Source organism: Erithacus rubecula (assembly GCF_903797595.1).
Source record: "Erithacus rubecula genome assembly, chromosome: 4".
Classification (NCBI taxonomy): domain Eukaryota; kingdom Metazoa; phylum Chordata; class Aves; order Passeriformes; family Muscicapidae; genus Erithacus; species Erithacus rubecula.
In genome coordinates this window covers 2,145,476-2,165,050 of record NC_136686.1, presented here as the reverse complement: position 1 = coordinate 2,165,050, position 19,575 = coordinate 2,145,476, and the positions used below count along the sequence as shown (strand labels likewise).

Sequence of the window (19,575 nt, the reverse complement as noted above, 5' to 3'; positions counted from 1 at the left end):
TGCATGACATCTGCCAGTGGTGCTGATGACCATTGCTTTCTTTCTGGGAGCCAGTGGTTAGTCCTAGAAAAGTCTAGAGGGAGCTGAGAACCCCTCAGCCTGAAGGTGTTTGATCCAAGACTTTCCTCACAACCTTTATGTGCTTAGAGAGCATCCTGGGGCAAAAGCATACAAGTTGCAACCCTGCTCTGTGTAAACATTTGTGGAGTAGGAACCACATTCCCCATCTCCAGGTGGGTGTTCCAACCACAATGCAAGAGAGCCCTTCCTTCCCAATTAATATTCAAATGTTTCACACAAGGTGGAACAGCTCTCAAAGTGTCTTGGTGGTTGGGACATGCTTCAGAGCAGTGGGTGATCTGCTTCAATCCCACTCTGGATCAAGCAGGGATGGGACGTGAACTTTTGGAACTTCCCCCTCATCTGGCAGCCTGATGAACCCTGTCCTTTGCTTCCTCTTCTACTCTTTCAAGTGCCTGCAAACAAAATGTTTCATTTGCAGGGAGCAGGAGGATTTTTTTCACTGCAGAAATGGTTTGCAGTGCTTTTTGAAAAAAAAAAGCTTATTTCAAATTACATTATTTTTTGATGGCTTTATTCTTCTGCCAGACTAAATCAGGCATTTGGAGTTCCCTATGTCCTGTTCTGGCTGACAGCCTCCATTACAAGAAACAAATTAAATTCTTTTCTCCAGTCTGCAATAACTGGAATGTGGGCTTGCTACAAGGATGTCACACTACCCATGTGTTGCCATGTGCCACCATTATTTCTTCACCTGTGTACTTCCTCTCTGTCTTGGCATCAATCTTAGAGGTAGCAGTGCTTGGGTCTATAGCAAATGGAATGTTTTCTGTAACAGTGGCCATTGCCAGTGTCTTTTGCTCTTCCTGAGCCCTGAGGAGAGAAGAGAAGGGATTGAGAGGAGCTGTTAGTCATAACTGCTGTGGAGATAACAACATCCTTTCATGTTTTTGAAGGGTCCCAAGGGCCTGGCCGTGGGACATGGTGGTTGCTGTGCCAGACGGAAGAGGAGTGGAGGCAGGTCACAGAGAGCTTCAGAGAGAGGACTTCCCTTAGAGAGAGGCAGCTCTACAAACTCTTGAGTGAAGACTTCCTGCCGGAGATCTGCAACATGATTGCACAGAAGGTGAGGAGACATGACATCCTGTTTACCCCTCTTTGACCACTTCCAGGAGCATGGATGCTTGCTGAGTGAAGGACAGCTGAAGCCAAGCAGCCTGGTACCCCATTCTGCTCCCTGCACCTACAGCCTGCAAGTGCCATGGCTGTGGGGGATGTTGAGTTTGTGGATGGGGGGTAACACTCTCCCCCGTGCTGTGGCAGTGCTGGAGTCTGTGCTCCAGGTTCTGGTTCGTGCTTGCACAGCAGTGTAGGTAGGATGGCTGAAGGGGTTACTGTCTTCAGCCATGCTCTGTGGCCCTTTCCTGCTAGCAGGGGATCTCTGTGCTTTTGAACTGCTGTGGTTTACAGCCTGGCTTTTCTATGCAAACTGCCCATGATTCCACTTTTACAGCTGTGTCTCTGCTGACTGCTGAAGGGGCACTGGCTGCTTTTATGTCAGAGCCCCAAAACTCTGAAGGATTGAACAGCTGAATGTTTTCAGGTGGGACAGATCTGGAAAAGGATCCTTCGGCTAGATGGCTTTGAAAACGGGCTCTGCAGTCAGCGTGATGTTCTTGGACTGAGTTCAGTTTGCTTGTTTGCTACCCTTGTAAAGCTAATAGGGATTTCATGGTCACTTCTAGCCCTCAGTTTCTCCTGCCAGTGTCACCGATGTGCCCTAATTTCCTCCACTCTCTTTTTCCTTCCCTCACTTCTCAACCCTGTTTCAGGAGAAGCGTCTGCAGCGGCCAGAATTTTCTCCCAGGTGGATGTCTGACCATCAGCCCATCAAACCAATCAAGCAGGAGGTGAGGGGGGGTGCGAGGGGGAGGCCGAAGGAGGGAGGCGAGAGCAGATGCCTCCTGGGGGAAGAAATAAACGGCAGCATCGCTATTCAGTGGGAAGGAGTCGCTTGAAAGTGGCTGAGCTGAAAGAGAGATGGGTGGTACTGCCCGTCAAAGGCAGGCTGACACCCGGGGTTTCTATGGCGAGCAGGGAGGTGCTGCCCTCTGCATCGCACAGGGAACCGGCTCACCGCAGAGCCCCGTGCAGCTGCCTATGGAAATCTGCGCTCAGGCTGGGGAATTCCACTTCAATGGGAGTGCTGGCACAGTCGAGGCAGTTCAAAGAAAAGTTGAAGAAGGATGAGAGGGCTAGAAGAACCGGCTTACAAAGGGAAATGACAGAAATTCAGCCAAGGGGAAAACGTGAGGCTGCAAACACATGAGGGTGTAGATAGCGCCGAGGGAGAGAATGACTGATGCAGTATGGAGCTGGGCTAGGAGGGGGTCAGCTGGAAATGGAAGTCACCATTTAGGCTGCTTAAAGAAATGCTCATCAAACTGCAGCCTTGTGGGCTCAAACAGCACACTTTCCGTGCCTCCTCACCCTCATCTCCTCTCCACCCCATCAGTGCAACAGCACTGCTGCTGCTTGAGGGTCTGTGCAGTGAACCAGACCCAGGAAAATGACTGGAGTTAAATATAACCTTTTTCTTTGGTCGGGGTTATTTTTAACATAGATCAGTTTTCCGATCCAGTTCACCACACAGCTCCTAACAGGCACGCCAGCACAGGCAGGGACACAGGGCTGTGGAGATGGGGGGTCTCTGAATTGGCAACTGCTACCCTGAGCAATCAGTCAGACAACACAGGATTAGCTCCAGAGCAAAAATTGTCTCAATTCTATCAGGTTGGGGCATAATCTCTCACTGTAGATGTAATGGGAACGTAGTTACCTGGTGTTTTGTCATACCCTGGGAAATTAGGCTGCAGGGAATATGCTTCGTGAGCCAGAGTCAGGGCTTCCCCCAAAACAAAGGGGAAAGTACAGTTCCCCCTGCAATAAATGTAATTACTTAGAACAGATAAATAAAAGGAAGGAAGAACCTCTCATCATGCTGCAGATAAAAGCCTGCCAAGAGGGAAATAAGACCCCAGCAGCGATGGTCAGTTTGGGGCCAGAACTGCTCTCAGCAAAGCCCACCATGCAGGAAGCACAGGGACACGTGTTTGTTCACAGGCAGCAGAAATCCCAGAGGAGGAGGGGAGTGGGAAACACATGGAGCCTGAATGATGCTAATCAGTACCGCAGGTGCTCCAGGTCTGTGGCAGCAGAGGGCTGTTAATTGCTGCCTGTGGGCCAGTGAAACCTTTCCAGTGAGCAGGGGGCCCTCTGGCACCCGCTGTGCCAGGACACAGGGAGCCAGCCAGAGCCAGAGCAGCAGCATGGGGCAGCCAGGGAAGGGACCAGCATGTCTGATGACTCGTTCCTCAAGCCAGGGTGGGCAGCCAGCGAGTCTGGAGGAGGAGAGCTCAGCCCAGTACAGGTGACCCCTTTCTCCGGGCTGCTGCTGGAGTTGGAGATGGAACAGCAGCTCCATGGACTCCTGATCCTGCAGGGGGATTTCTCAACAGGTGGTTCAGATTAGCTCCTCATTAAGTGCTGCCTGAGCAGCACCCTCATTAGGAGAGCGCAGCGGAAACCTGAGCGCGGAAGGTTTGGCAGATGAGGGGCCGGGGCACCCGGGGCACCCGCGCCTCCTGGCCTCCTGCCCCTGAAGTCTGATACCCACTGCATGAGAGCAGAGCTAGAGGCAGGAGCTGGGCCCTTTCAGCCTCCCAGGGAAGGGGACAGCAGTGATGTTGTGTCCTGGAGTGCTCTCTGCCGGAGGGAAGGGGGCAGTGATGCCTCGGTCACAGCGCTTTCATCCTCCGAGCGGGGAGAAGCTGGAGAAGCATCCTGTTGCCACCTCTATGGTCAGGAAGGAAGTTTAACTCGTGTTTGGGTCTTGCTTTTGTCCTTTCACTAAGTGTCTGCTTCCAGCCTTCCAGTAGGAGTTTACTGGTTTGTGTTTGTGTGGGTTTTTTTAAACCTGAGTTGATCATATGCATCCCCAATGGACTTAGGTGGGACACCAGGCAGAGGGTCCCTCTGGAAATCAGCTTGTTTCTGTGTCTGAGGTGCCTCAAAGAGCCCATGCAGCACTCTTGCTGCCCTGCAAGTGCTGCAGTGAGTAAATGCAATTGTGGGTGTTTACTGCAGTCCTTGGGGCTCACTACACCATGTTTGTGGTTTCTGCTTTTCCCTTTGCTTTGCTTTCTAGATCTGGTAGGATGACACCCTTTGTTTAAAAGTGCTTTGTTGATGCCATATTTGTGGTGGGTTGATCTGGAGTGTGCTGTGGACTCTGTGTGGTGCCATTAAAGCATAGGGTGCTGAGTGTGCCCTACAGGCTTGGAGATGCTCTGGTTTGAACACTGCAGGGTGGATGTTGTGTTCCTGTTTCCATAGGGCATGAATGGTGGAGGTTGTATTAATCCAGGGAAAGGGGAGGTCTCACCTATATATCAATTATCAAAGAAATTGTAGTGCCAGGCTGGCTTACATCTACTGGTTTGAGAATGCAAAGGCTGATGGTCACATCCTCATTAAAATATCTTGGCATATCAAGTTTGGTGGTTGGTTCCTGCTCACTTCTTTCTGACTCTTTTGGTTCCTGCTGCAATTTAAAGATTTATCAAGAAAGTAATAGGAAAACTGTGTGACAGTGGTCAGGATCAGGTCTGAAAGGAAACTGTTTGCAGCCCATGAGTAGCAGATCAGACAGAGCTTTTGAGAAAGGGCTATAAAAAGAATCAAAAGTGGAAATGTAGAATCCAATTCTCTTGGTACTTGACCTTGTCATAGTACAGTCCTGGGCATCCTGGTGTTTGGATATTGATGAGGGAGGAAAGGTCTGAGAGACAACTGGAATAATCATGCTAGGGAACTGAAAGGTTTGCTTTATAAGAAAATATTTAATCTAACTGTAGAAGTGTGGGAGTGTTGTGTAAGTGTCTGAGGAAGTCCATAAGGTAAAGGCTGGAATGTGACTGAAGAAAAGGAGAATTTATGTTCTCCCAGAAGAGCATAACTAAGAATAATTGGATGGAATGAGGGGATGAGGATCAAAATTTAAACTGATTGTGAGGAGAAGCTGGCTAATCCCAAGGCACCTGAACTCACAGAATGATTTCCCTAGGAAAGAGACAGACAAAGTAAAGTAATAACATTTTGACAAAGGTATAAAATGGAAAAGATGGGAATGGTTCCCTTGTGGTGAGATGTAGCTCTGGGTTTCACCTTAAAGGATCAGCACAGAATAGATGATTCTTATTGCCCAATCTGCCCCTAAATGCAGGATATGGTCCTAATTTTGTTGAGAATCCCATTACCCTCTTTTGGATACTTCTGTGTGACTGCTAGTGGTTGAACCATAATTCTCTTAATTATTGTTTCTGCTGTAGATATGCATGGGGCAGCACAGGGCTGTGTAGGGGAAGGGGAGGCAAAGGGGGAATGAATGTACAGTGAAACCAGACAACATTCAAAGTGTTCATCAAAACACCCCCAGGTTCCATTCCTGGGCAATGAAACAAGGACAAAATAGTAATCGTGGTGCCAGAATATTTGGGTCTTTTTCCTGGGGATTAATAATGGGCCTGGAGAAGTTGATGGTCTGAGCAGCAGCCAATGGACCCCGGCTGATTGCTAATCCTCAGGAAATGCCTTCTGCCTAAGTGGTGGTTGCTGGTTATTCCCTGAAAATGAAGCTGGAGCAAACTGTGTGTACATTGTTCTTTCCTGGATGATATTCCCTGCTGATAAGGCACACATATCTTGGTCACAGGGATAGGAGTGGCTGGTGGATGACTGATACATTTGTCTTATAATTAAATAAAGGTAGTAAAGATAATTCCATGCTTCATATACATACCTCATACTTTATTGGAGAAATAGGAGCAGGCAGTCCCTGGTCTGGGAAGCCTGCAGTCTTAAGTGGGATCAAACACAGCCTTGCAGCCTGCTGGCAGTAGGGAGGTGAGAAAGTGGGGCAATAAAGAGCCAGGTGTCCTTGAATGAGAGAACTGGTTTTGGGACCCAGCAGGAAAACTATCCAAACAAACAAACGAGAGCCAGTTCAGGGGAGATTAGCACACAGAAATTTTGAACAGGAAAGGAAAACATTCCAAATGATACCTTGATGCAAGGCTGTACCAGACGCTTTTCCTACTGAAGTGTTCTGTGTTTTGCAGCAGAGACAGGTTTGGCAAAGTAGTCCTCTCTTCTCACACTTGCAGTCAGAGCTCTGCTAGCTGGAAGAGGTAGAGGTGTTGTGGAAGGGTGTCAACAGCCTGAATCCTTTGCCCAGAAGGGAAGAGAAATGCACACGGTGCATCCCTGACAGGATGGAAGCTTGTCTAACCCATCACTTCTCCCTCCATTGTCCTTGTATCTGTAGCATTTCATTGCTTGGCAAATAACTTCCCTTTCCATCTTGCTTTTCATCTAGGATATCATACATACCAATCCTTTTTCCCCCCTTCTTTTTTTTTGTTTCCTCACAGTCATTCATTGTAGGTGTGCTTTAATATTTCCTCCAAGTAAACCTGCCTCTGCTGGGCTTTCAATCAGCCAGTGCATTACAGTTTTTGGTGCATCATTCTGTTCCAGGTCACCCCAAATGTGCTGAGCTCAATGGAGAAGCAGAGGCGCAGAGAGGAAGAGGAGGAGCGCCAGATCCTTATAGCAGTGCAGAAGAGGGAGCAGGAGCAGCTGCTCAAGGAGGAGAGGAAGAGGGAGATGGAGGAGAAGGTCAAAGCAGTGGAAGGTAATGTGTGGAAGCTTTCAAAGTCAAGACTGAGATCTTGAATCTTGATCCTCCCCTGCCAGACTTGCTAATGAGAATATTTTCTTGCACTTGCCTCTGATAAATTTTTCTGACTGTAGTTTCTTTTCCTTTATCTGTCCTCTCAGTGTTGGTTCTCTAAGTCACCCTTAGACTGTTGTTGTCTTCAAACTGTTAATTTTCTTCCTTGCCCCAGCTGTTCATTTCTCTGTTCTGTCTCCCCACTTGCCTTGTTGTGATTTCCCTGTGTGCAGGATTATCTGGCTTTGCTCTCACTGGATAGCATTTCATTCTTTTGGCCCAGTGCATGGTGAAAGAATCCCCTTTGAGGAGAAAGGGAATGGGATAACATGGGAGGACCAAGAGTAGTATTTTTATATTGCTACTGGCTTTATCATTTGGAGAACTAAAGATCAAGGGACCAGGCTACACAAAGTACCAGAAGTGGCCATTTCAAGTGCTGGTCTAAAATGTTTGTGGTTATGAATTAAATGTTGATTTAAGCTGTTGTGGAACAAACAGCCATGTTGTGTTTAATACATCAGATCAAGGCACAGACAGCAGGCAGTCAGTACATGTAGGTGTGGATGTCAGAGCAGACTCATTTCTGACCACATTCTCTCTGTTGACCTCCCTTATGGGGGATTCCTTTAGCTGCTACTTTAGCCACAGATAAATAGCTGTGATATTGTAGTTCTACACAAAGGCTGAACCTCCTCAGAAAACTCTGGCAATGTAGGATAATATCAGTATCATTAAGTGGATAAAGAATCAGAAAAGGGAAAAAAAAATAAAATAAAGTCATGCAAGCCTTGTAAACTTTCCAAAATGAAACAGTTTGCTACCAGATGTTTGGTAGGAGGCCAGATGTTATCTAAGAATAGCTTCTTTAACCTGCTTGCCTTTCCAACCTTTAGAAAAAACAATTACTTCCTTGGCCTTCATGTATTCCTAGTTGCTAGTCTGAGCTAATCAGGTGCTTTTAAACTGAGACTAGTCCAGCTTCCATATCTGCCACAGGTATCTGTTTCCTTTGGCAAATTGCATATTCTCTGTGGTTTAGTGCTTCATCTCTATAGACAAAATTAATCTTGAAGTTCCACAAGAGCTGCAAAGATAAATGTTCCTGCAAAATAGTTTGTTGTTTTTTTTTTTTTTTTATAAGCCACTTTCTTTTCTGGGTAAATGCAATCATTACATCATGAGATTCAAAGGCACCAGAGCCATGCAAAGAAACTGGCATGAAGTTGAGCAGTAGCCTCTTTTAAGCTAAGTTAGCATACATTCATGCTTTTATTGGCAGAGGTGCTTTAATTTTGTTTTTTGAAATTTTTTCAGTTAGTTTAAAGTCTTCCCTACTCCATTTAGGCTTAGTCAGGAGAAGTTTGCTTTTAAGCTGATGCAAAAGCTGTTTGCAAAGGTTATGTTGACTTGTTCAGTTAAATCACTACATCACTAATCACAGTATTTTTTATCCCTAGAACCAGCAGCTACCCAGGTAAAATTGCCTTCTTAATGATTTTTTTCTTAGTGCCAGTCACACCATCACTAGCATTTGCTGTCATGACTTATGATGGAGAGGAAGTGATTTGGAAATTGTGTCATTTGTTTTACTTGGTTCAGACTTGGTAAAACTGGACATCCTACAGCAGAAATTTTAGGGTACCAAAGATGTTCTTCTAATTTTCAGTCTTTTTGGAATATAATATTAATTTTATATGGCCTTTTGTGGAGGGGACATGTGAAATATCTTCTCTGTGATGAATTTTACCACCTTCTCAGTTTTGGATGCTATTCCTGTTTTTACATCACATTCCTGCTTCCAGCCCAAGATTACACTTCCCCCAACTCCAACCTATCCCCCAGGTAGCAAGTTTCCTGCTGGGCCCATCTGTACTCTCCTGAATTTCTAAGTTCAGGCAGCTTTCTAAATTTCTACCACAACAGCAGGTTAGAGTTTCCCAGTTCTCTTTCCAGATGCTGCTTCAACATGAATCTCTCACATATATGACTTTCTAGCTGGTTGAGGTAGTTTTTAGGGAATAATTTAGATTTTGAAAGCTGCTGGGTAGCACTCAACCCAGGCCAACAGTATGAGAATGAGCTCTGCCAGTGCAGACTCAGATATTCTCTGTTACCTGACTTTGGGTGTTGGACTTTTGGTCATGAAGTTCTCTTAGATTCTGTAGGATTCTGTTTTACATGCAAGTCCTGTAATCCCAACTTCAGTGCTACCCTGAGTCTTCTAACAGGAAATTTGGCCTTTTTTTTACCAGTCTTTGACATAGCTGCCAATGGATGTCCCTACAAACACTCACCTTGTATCTATTCCTTCTTTTCTTGTGCTTTCAACCCCCATTTCAAATTTATTTTCAGCTGGCAGAATAGTTTTAATAAATGTTTTTCTACCAGGGCTGACACCTCTTGAGTAGTTGGCATTTTCCAAAGGCAGAGCCTCTGCTAGAGGGTGTTAGCCAAGTCTCCCTCATCTCTCTCTCTGGGTGTTCCCTGATGTGGCCTGCTCCTGTGACATCTCTCCCTGAACATTACTTTCACAGAATTCTGCTCCTACAGGAGGTTGGTCCAACCACAGGTGTTTCACGAGTCAAATGAATTCAGATTTCCTATAAGAAAAAGGAAATGAGGTTTATAAAAGCCCATAAACTTTCTATTATGAAGCAATCTGTTAGCCAGCTGTCTGATTGCAGACCACAAGTTATATTACCAGCATTGCTTCTTCCTGTGGCTCACTCCTTTAAACAAAAGCTGTCCCAGTGGCCCTTGTGTGTGGCAACTTGCTCCTCTGGCTGCTGGCCATGGAGACCTACCTGAGCAATCTTCCCAGAGCCAGCCATGGAGGATAATAATGACCCCAGTTGTTCATTGCCACTCAACTCAGCTGGTAGAACTTCCCTTGGCACTGCTCTTCATCCCATTCAGTGCAAAGGCAGCTGCCTCAAGTTCACCTGCTTGAGGTGCAGCTTCTAAAGGAAGATAAGATAACAAGCCAGCTCTTTCCCTAGTGCTAAGCTGTGCTTAGGGCTGGCTGTTTAACTTCCCTCTTTGTTCCTCACCATTTCTGAAAGTTGCCTAAGGCAGCATCTGTATCACAGTGATGCTTCAAAATTGGTGACCAAGGGAGGATGACAAGGCATGCTAATGGTGCACTGTATTCTCACCTCACCTGCTCCTGGGCTGTTGCTGCTTCTGCTGAAAGAACAAGACCATCTTCCTGGAGTTCTTTGAGAGCTGCAGGAGTACCTTCTGTTCCCCTGCAAGATGTGGGCAAGGAGTGCTAAATGGTTTTTCATCTCTTCCCACTGCAGAACGGGCCAGGAGGAGGAAGCTTCGTGAAGAGCGGGCCTGGCTGCTGGCACAGGGGAAGGAGCTCCCCCCTGAGCTTTCCCACTTGGATCCCAGTTCCCCTGCCAGGGAAGAGAGAAGGACCAAGGATATGTGAGTACACCATGGGGCATTGCAGCACACAAGTGTACTGAAGCAGTAAGTATGGTGATGAGAGGAGTGTCATCATTCACAGGAATGCAGAGGGAGAAGGGAGGTTGGAGAACAGTGAGAGGAGCAAGCTGAGAAACATCTGGGTTTGGGCCATATGAGAGAAGTGTTTGTGATGAGGTCTGTTTGCCAGAATTATGGCACTGCATGGGTGGAAGGGAAGATGAAGTACAGAGCATGTCTTACCTATCCTCAGTCTGCATATTCACTGTGGTGCTTCTTATTACAGCTTTGAACTGGATGATGAGTTCACAGCCATGTACAAAGGTCAGTCCCACCCCAGCCTTCTCAAAGTGAAGTACTTCTCTGTGTGTGTGTGAGTGTAACCATTCACCTTTCTCTTGCTACTGGCAGTTCTAGATGTGGTGAAGGCTCACAAGGACTCTTGGCCCTTCTTGGAGCCAGTTGATGAATCCTATGCTCCCAACTACTACCAGATCATTAAGGTATGAAAACTGGCCCAGCCATCTTGACTGATGCACTTTGTTGGCTGGGATGCAGTGTTTTGGAAGTATTTTGGAGTTTTATGGGCTGTATTGCTCTCACAGTCGATCTCCATGATTCTGGCAGTCCCTTCTTAAGAGTAAAGAAAACCAGAGATGGATTGCTGCCTCTCTGGAGAGCATCCTCTGCTGCCCATGCCCTCTCTGAGCTCTGACTTTGTAAGCCCCACTATGCCTTCTGTAACTGAAGTTTGCTTGTGTTCCAGGCCCCCATGGATATCTCTAGCATGGAGAAGAAGTTGAATGGAGGTCAGTACTGCACCAAGGATGAATTTGTGGGTGATATGAAGACCATGTTCAGGAACTGTCTTAAGTACAACGGTGAAGGCAGTGGTAAGAGCAGTAAGATGCTAAATTCATCTATTTGCAGTGCTCAGCCAAGCAAGCAGTGCCCTCTTCCTCCTGCTTGATTTGTGCTTATTCTCTTTCAGAATATTTTTGAGAGACCAGATGAAAGGGCAATAGTTACTGAGACCTGCATTGTGTTTTAGTGAGGCTTTTAGCACAGTCTTGTCATGCTGAATTGGGACATGCATGACAACTGTTATGTTGGTAGATGGTGAAGGCAGAACACACCAAGAGAGGACAGTCTGTTTCTTTTTGAGCTCATTCCTTCATGTGCTTCTGTGTGCCAGTATGCCCCTTTTCCTCATAGTTACAAATACAGACTTTGAAAAGATTTGGGGGTCTGGTTAACTCCCAGTGTTTGTTGAGTACCTCAGGAAAGTGAGGAGTGAACTATGCCTGCCCTTTTGATGAAAAATGTAGCTTTTAAGTTGCTCAGCTATTGAAGGAACAACCTGGTTGTGCAAATGGGAAGTCCTGGGTTTAATTGCCATGCCAATGTGTTTGCTTAGTTAAGAAAGGTAAGAAATCAGTTTCTTAAGAAATCAGTTTCCATATGGTGGGTCATCACTGCTGACTGTCTCACCAGAAATACCTGGTAAGAAAGGGAGAAGAACATTAAGAAAAAATCTGCTTGTTGCTGTTGGCTGCAAGTGAAATCATACCTGCACTGCCACTGGGAGAACTCTGTTCCTCAAGGAACTTCAGGGTTAGTTTAATGGAAACAACTGGAAAGTCACTTGCTTCAAGGCCTTGTCACCAACACCTCTCACATCTTTTCCTTTCTATCCACTCAACAAAAAAAGTAAAAGCTCATCTCAGCAGAACTGTCCAGTGGAAATGATGCAGTGGGGACACTGGTGTTGGCAGTAGCTTTCGTGTCAGGGTCAGCAAGTGCTTTGGAAACTACCCGGATAAATGTGTTTGCTGATTTTCCTCTGTCTTGTGGCCACAGCAGAGATCTGAATGAGTCCAAGAAAAGCCTCTGAAAGCAATCAAATAGCATTGCTGGAAGTTCACATTTCTTCTCTCAGCAGTCTTGCTGGCTAAATGCAGGTCACACATCTTTTTGAGCAGAGGTGGTGCTCCTCCTAATGTAATTCTTGGCACTAGGCTGGAACACTGAGTTAATGCTGACTCTGCAGGCCCTGCTGCCAGTGGTACTTTGTCATGCCTGTGTGCCTGTCCTCCAGTGGGGTTACTGGACAGAACTGATGCTGTGTTGCTTATGGAGTTTAGGAACCAAAGCCAACTAGTTAGGAACAAAAGTCTTCCTTGGAGAAACTTGGCAGAGGGGAGATGATTTATCTGATGTTGCGTAATTGCTTAATTGCATCTCTCTATGAGGCTCTGACATTTTTGGGGGTTTTTGACTGCAGAATATACCAAGATGGCTTACAACTTGGAGAGGTGTTTCCACCGAGCCATGATGAAGCACTTCCCTGGGGAAGATGGAGACACGGATGAGGAGTTTTGGATCAGAGAGGACGGGAGACGAGAGAAGAGGAGCCGGCGGAGCGGCCGCTCCGGCACGGGCAGTGTCTGGACTCGATCACGAGACCCCGACGGGCCTGGCAAGAGACAACAACGCCTGGAAAACGGAGGAAAACCTCCACCATACCGAGCTGCTTCCAGGGCTCCTGCTTCCTCCTCCTCTTCCTCTTCCTCCTCCTTCTCCTCATCCTCTGTAGATGACCCGAGTGGCAACCCGGCGCAGGCTGCTCGAGAGGTGGGCCCTTCCAACGGGCGAGGCTTCCCCCGCTCCCTGCAGTACGGCGGCATGCCCAGCCCTGTGCCACACCCTGGGCAGATGGTAAGAGCAGTGCCTGCCCTCCTTGGCCATCAGGGAGGGAGGGAGGGAGGTAAAGGGGAGTGAAACTTCCCACTGTGAAATCCTTAGTGCATGCAGGAGCCTTTTCCCAGAGATAAAGGGTCAGAGCTGTGGTTCCTCCAAGTAAAACTATTCAACCCTTAGATTTAAACTGGTACAATTTAAGGTAGGGTTTCCCATGGGTGGCATATCCCAGTGTAGGCTTGCACAAACTAATTCCCCCAGTTCTCTTCTCTTCTTGGAGAGTAACCCCTGTGTGCATTAAGCTGCACATTGCTTCCCTTACCCCTAAGTTTATGAAGCTGAACAAGCTGGTCTTCTTTTGTCTCAATTGTTTACAGATGCCTGGTAACTTCATGCCATCTGTGTACTACTGCATTTTGTGCCTTGAGTATTTATAAAAGCAGTAAACCAAATCAAACCAAGGCCACCCTGGAGTGCAGCAGTGACCTATCTTTAGCCCGTTTCTTCTCTGAATGCCACCTGTTCTGCTTCCCTTCTGGACTGTTCCTCACCCATCCTTCACTGCCTTTTCCATTTTAACCAGTGATAGCTTGTGGTGTGATGTATCTGCTGTTTCCCTGAGAACCAGGCTATCCCTTGCGCTTTTAGCTAGAGATCAAACAAAATTTTTAGCGTGATTCTTGTGCTGCAGATAGTGGGAGGCAGATTATTTTGAAGGAAATACAACACATTCCCTGTGTCTTCCTGCTTCCATACTTTATGGTCCATTCCTCTTCTTGAAGCAAACCACTGCCCCCTCCAGTCTTCTTGCTTCTCCCCAGTATTTGGGTGGTGAGTGTATTGCAGCCTTAAGTTCAGTGGTGAGTGGCTGAGGTGTGACAGTGGCTTTGATAAGGCTGTGTCAACTCTGGAATAGAGTGCACAGGTTTTCCACTGTACCTCCAAAACAGTCTGACTGCTTATTCGTGTGGTTACTCCATCCTTGGCTTCCCCTCCCCTGCAGTATTTCTTCTGTTTTTATGCACTTCACAAATTGTTTTTTTTCTCCTCCTTGCACCCCTCCCCATCCCTCAGCGACCAGCGGTGCCAGGAACGTTCGGCCCTTTGTGCGGCTCCGATCCCACCAAACTGTACGGCTCTCCACGCGTGCCCGAGCCCCATCCCGGAGAGCCGGTGCAGCAGCACCAGCACTTTGCCATGCAGGTAAGGGCTGCAGCACCGTGGGGGCTCTCACTGGGATGGGCTCTCACTGGGATGGGGCTCTCACTGGGATGGGGCTCTCACTGGGATGGGGCTCTCACTGGGATGGGGCTCTCACTGGGATGGGGCTCTCACTGGGATGGGGCTCTCACTGGGATGGGGCTCTCACTGGGATGGGGCTCTCACTGGGATGGTCTCTCACTGATCCCCCTCTCTGTCCCCGCAGCCGGCCGTGGGACTGAGCGAGCACCGCGGGCACCGCCTGGCCACTCCGGACAAGCAGGCGTGTGCGGCCCCGGCCCACGTGGGGCTGGGCCCCCGGCTGGGCTCCCTGCAGCTGGGCCACGACGCCGTCTACCCGCCGGCCCCGTTCCAGCAGGGATTCCTCCCGCCGCGCCACGCCGGGCCCGCGGGGAAGCCGCCGGAGGGCTCCGAGCTGCCCCCGGGACACGTGTACCGGCCCTACAAGTACCTGAACCGCGCACACCCCGCCCTGTGGAACGGCAGCCACGGCCCCGCCGGCCAGGCCGCCATGGGGCCGGAGGAGAAGGCGCCCATGGGGCCGGGGCCCGCGCTGCAGCCCCGTGTCCTGGGCCATATGATGGAGCCCCGGGCCATGCGGCCGCCGCTGCCTCCCGGCCAGTGGAGCGAGCAGTCCAATTTCCTACCTCACGGCGTGCCCCCCTCAGGGTACGGGCGCCCGCCCGGGAAAGCCGCCGGCCAGAGGATGCCGCAGCCGCCCGCCGCTCTGTTTGGGGGGCCGCCTCAGGTTCCGAGAGGGTGCCAGGGCGGGGAGTCCATGCTGGACAGCCCGGAGATGATCGCCATGCAGCAGCTCTCCTCCCGCGTGTGCCCGCCGGGCGTGCCTTACCACCCCCGCCAGCCGCCCCCGCCGCACCTCCCCGGGCCCTTTCCCCAGCTGGCACACGCCGCCTCCGCCAGCAGCCAGCCCCCAAAACCCGGCATGGGCAACGGCAGCTCCCAGGACCCCACCGGGCACGCCATGGACGTGGACGGCAGCCAAGGTAACGCCCCGAGTGCCCACTGCATGTCACCACCACCGCTCAGAGAATAATTCTGATCTTGAGGAAATACTTCTGGGGGAGGAGAGTTTTACACAGCTTTATTTTTTTTAAATCTGAATTGAAACGTGTTTTCTACTCAGGGCGTTGCTTAGGTTTTTTTAGGACTGTTTTGTTTCACTGTAGCCTGCCAGATGTCCCCTCTGTCCCAGCTTTACCTGCAAGTTATCACTGTGCCACGAGGTGCAAATGCAAAGCATAGGCTGTGATGCTGCTAGAGCTCACCTGGAGTTAATATAAAAATTGGATCTGCAGAGAATTAGGTAAGGAGAGGAGATGTTATGTGAAAAAGTGACTTAAATATACTCCTTTGAGTGTGTGTCAGTATGGCTTTTCCTCTGAAATGCACATCTGCCTTATGAGCTCTCAACATCTTAAAATCTTCACACACCAGGACTGCCCAAAAGCCCTGAGCAGCTGTATCAGTTCAGGTGAGATGGCAGCATATCATGTATGCCCTCACCAGTTTCTTTCTGGTTGAATTTCATTTGTTTTATCCGGTAAACTACAGATAATAAAAGAAAGAACCTTAAAAATAAAACCTAACATAGAGATCAAAAAAATTCAGAGATCAAAAAAAATTTTTTTCATTAATTCAATTCTAGCTGGTAAACTAGAGATCAAAACCCTCGTATCTTTTATCAGTCCCTTGTGTGCCTTGCACTAAGAGGAAACTCTTTCCTTGTGTGGCATTGCTTAAAAGTTATCATCATATTTTAGCTTGCTGGATATAGAACAGAGGCAGGGGAGAAAGCTGAGTGATTGCAGGACAGAGCAGTTGCAGCTCCAAACCACAGTTGGTTAAAAGATGGCTGTGATCAGCTCTGCAGTATCTCAGGGTGTGGTGGTGCTTCTGCCCAAGCTGGGTGCAAACAGGGTTTGTGGAGGGTGGGCTTCAATTTGATGTTAAGAAGAAATTCTTTACTGTGAGAGTGGTGAGGCACTGACACAGGTTGCCCAGAGAAGCTGGGGATGCCCCATCCCTGGAAGTGTTCAAGACCAGGATGGAGGGGACTTTGAACAATGTGACCATGACAGGAGGGAACTACATGATCTTTAAGGTCCCTTCCAACTCAAACTATTCTATAATTCTATGACCAGAAGGGATAAGGCAGCCTGAAATCCATCTGAAACCAACATCTGATGTCACTGTCATGTGGAACCCAACTCTGCCTCTCCTTTGGGCAGCCTCTGCACACCTCTGTGTCAGACCAAGCTTGTTGCTCCAGAGGGGCTGTGACTTGGCACCTGTGCCATCTTTCAGAGTGAGATGCAACCTCATGAGCAGTTTCTAAAAGAGCGCTTTTAAAAGAAGCAGCTATGAAAGATGGCCCAAATTTGTAAAAATCAGATGTGTTTGACTGTGTCCCCTCTCTTTCAGTGGAGACGCCGGCGGGCATGGACGAGAAGGCTCAGTGCATCAGCATTCCCGACGGGGCCTACGCCAAACTCCTACCTCACGCCAAGCCGCCGCTGCCCATGGAGTGCCCGCGGCGCGCCCTGCCCCCGGACGGGGAGGGCGACGGCCCCGGCCTCAAGGGCGACATGAAGGCGGGGCAGGGCAAGGGCGCCTGGGCGGCAGAGAGCGGCTACGGCGGCGAGCCCCTGCCTCAGAACGGGGCGGCGGCCGAGGGGCCGGCAGCCGGCCCGGAGGGCAAGGGGCTGGCCGCCGGCCTGCTGGAGAAACCCCTCTGCGGCGGGGGAAAGGCTCCGCCCGAAGCGGCCGTGCCTTGCATGGGGCAAGCTGTGGATGCCACCCCCAACCAGTTCCATCCTCTCTACGTGTCCGGGCTGGACTACCCGAATTCGGCTGGGCGCTACCACATCAACCCGGGCCTGCAGGGCTTCGGCCCCGTGATGGGGGGGAAGCCGCCTCCTGCCGCCTCCCACGGGCAGCATTTCCCCCCGCGGGGCTTCCAGCCCAGCAGCGCCCACCCCGGCGTCTTCCCGCGGTACCGGCCGCCCCAGGGAATGCCGTACCCCTACCAGCCGCAGCCCCAGCCCTCCTACCACCACTACCAGCGCCCGCCCTACTACGGCTGCCCGCAGGGCTACTCGGACTGGCAGAGAGCCGTGCCCCCGCAGGCCAGCCCCACCCCGCCGCTGGCCAGGGCCCCGTTCCCCGAGCGGGGCCTGCAGGGCTGCGAGGCGCTGGGCGCCGCCATGGCCTCGCCCGGCCGCGTGGACGTAGCAAGTGCCAAAGAGGTTTCTCCGAGCGACGGGCAGGAGCTGGCGCCTGAAGATGACAAGTCCGAGGAGTCCCAGGAACGGCCGGAGAGTCCCAAAGAGTTTCTTGATTTGGACAACCACAACGCAGCCACCAAGAGGCAGAGCTCGGTGGCAGCCGGGGAGTTCCTCTACGGAGCGCCCCCGCCGCACCTGGGGGCAGGGATGGGGTTCGGCCCCTCGGCTTTCCCTCCCCACGGGGTGATGCTACAGACTGGCTCTCCTTACGGATCCCGGCATCCCGCCAGCCACTTCCAGCCCAGGACGTACGGATCGCCCATGAATGCCCACCTGTCTCATCATCCGGCCCCCAGCCAGGCCAACGGCCTCTCTCAGGAGGGCCCCCTGTACCGCTGCCGGGAGGAGAACGTGGGTCACTTTCAGGCCCTGCTGATGGAGCAGAGAGGCACTGGAGGTGGCATGGGGGGGCCACCCCAGGACTTGTATAGACCCTCGGGGTAAGATGGTGTTTGCTGCGAGAAGGCAAGGTGGGAGGGGGGTGATGCCTGGGTGACCGTCGGTGTTGGATACCCTTGAAGGGATATGGCTTCAAGTCACAGGAGGTGGCAAGTCAAGTTGAAAGGCTAAGAGGTGGCTCTTGGACTCTTGGAGTAAGAGTGCTAAGATGGAGAGAGACTCTCATTGCACCTCCTTAAAACAAGGAGCGCTCGCTGCCATGGAGAACCTGTTAGCCTGTCCCATCCATCCACACACCAGTGCTGAGTTTCCCCTGACAGTGTTTTGTTAATGTGTCATCCAGGGTTAAACATCTCTTAATCACATGGACTCTTGCCATTTTCTTTGCAAATGTTTTGTTTAATCTTGCTTGTAGTGGGGCAGAGTCACTGACTGAAGTGGAAGTTTGTCTCTTGTTATGAACATCCTTGATGTTGCACTCTTTTTCCCTCCTCTTGCTTTGCTCCTTCTCTCTGTGTCAAATTTCCATCACAGAAAGTTACTTCTCACTGAAACTGCATATCACATTTTATTCCCAAGTGGAAAACTGCTACTCCAACAATTCCCTGTTCAGTTTTTATGAATGTGCCTCAACTGTTACTGTTTTGTCATCACAGCATCAAGTCCTTCCTTCTTCTAGCATTCAGGGAACTTGGCTTAAAACTAAACCATCGAGGGGGCATGGGTTGAGGGCTGTGTTTTGGGGGGAAGCCAGACAGAATATACAAGACAAATGCTTGTATGCTAATGTTGCATGTATGCCTTCAGTGAAGTAGTTTTAACCCAAGAGAGGGGATTTGCTCCTGACATTCATGTGCTAAATCTCTCTCCATTCAACCTGACTCCAGAATGCAAATGCACCAGGCTCAAGTTCCTTTCCCGAAGATGCCTATAGCAACCATGTCCCGGGAAGATTTGACATCACAGAAACCATCAGCATTGCCTCTGGATCAAGTAAGGGCTGCTAGAGAGAGCAGAGCTGAAATGCAAGTCTTTTTCTTCCCAGTGGTTAAAGGATTGAGGTGTTTGATGAGGGTGGGAAGAACTAGAGGAAGCTGTGAACTTGGGGCAGATCACTAGTGTTACCTTTGAACTGGTTGCATGCAATCACGAGACGATTCCTTTCTAAAGCTGCCAGCTAAAGCCTCCAACTCTTGTTCTTCCTCTTCCAGAGCTAGTCCAAAAGAGGACAGACTTCATGAAGATGAAAGCCACACGTGATTTGGACAAGAGAGAGGAGGGGCAGGCCTTGCTCCCACCCTCCCCTCGCCCGGAGCACGGAGCTTCCCGGGTCTGTGGAGCACGGAGCCGTGCCGGATTTTGTGTTGGAAACCTTCACCAGTGCCGAGCAGCTGGCTCACCATCACAGGGCACCCCAAACTAGTGGCTTTTGGTGACTGCAGACTGCGTCTCATTCAGGGTTTGAGGGATTTTTCGGGTGGGGAGGGCGGGGGTGGGGGTGGAAACTTTCATTGACTGCTAAACTCAGGTATATTTTTCAGGGTGGAAGAGGACGATGATGGAAATTTACTTGTAGTATTAACGTGTGTGTTTTGGAGCTGGATCCAGTTTACAGAATTTAACCTGTTGCCTTTCTAAATAAATTTCTGTTGTTCGTGAATGTATTGTACATAATGGGGGAGGGGGTGGGCCCAGCTTGTA

General features: G+C 49.7%; 1 protein-coding gene across 2 annotated transcripts in view; it reads left to right on the top strand.

Annotated features, from left to right (window-relative positions):
- Positions 1-19,344, top strand: part of CECR2 (CECR2 histone acetyl-lysine reader) — an 89,590-nt gene extending 70,246 nt beyond the window's left edge. The window contains exons 7-19 of one of the 2 annotated variants that reach the window (XM_079303309.1): positions 978-1,147; positions 1,854-1,931; positions 6,619-6,775; positions 10,120-10,249; positions 10,536-10,573; positions 10,661-10,752; positions 11,016-11,142; positions 12,534-12,967; positions 14,024-14,152; positions 14,376-15,174; positions 16,613-17,915; positions 18,762-18,867; positions 19,086-19,344. In XM_079303309.1, the coding sequence (XP_079159435.1) occupies positions 978-1,147; positions 1,854-1,931; positions 6,619-6,775; positions 10,120-10,249; positions 10,536-10,573; positions 10,661-10,752; positions 11,016-11,142; positions 12,534-12,967; positions 14,024-14,152; positions 14,376-15,174; positions 16,613-17,915; positions 18,762-18,867; positions 19,086-19,091 (3,569 nt within the window). In that variant the 3' untranslated portion in view covers positions 19,092-19,344. The remainder of the gene's footprint in view (positions 1-977; positions 1,148-1,853; positions 1,932-6,618; positions 6,776-10,119; positions 10,250-10,535; positions 10,574-10,660; positions 10,753-11,015; positions 11,143-12,533; positions 12,968-14,023; positions 14,153-14,375; positions 15,175-16,612; positions 17,916-18,761; positions 18,868-19,085) is intronic. The other variant, XM_079303310.1, reaches the window with a different exon arrangement.
- The last annotated feature ends 231 nt before the right edge of the window (positions 19,345-19,575 follow it).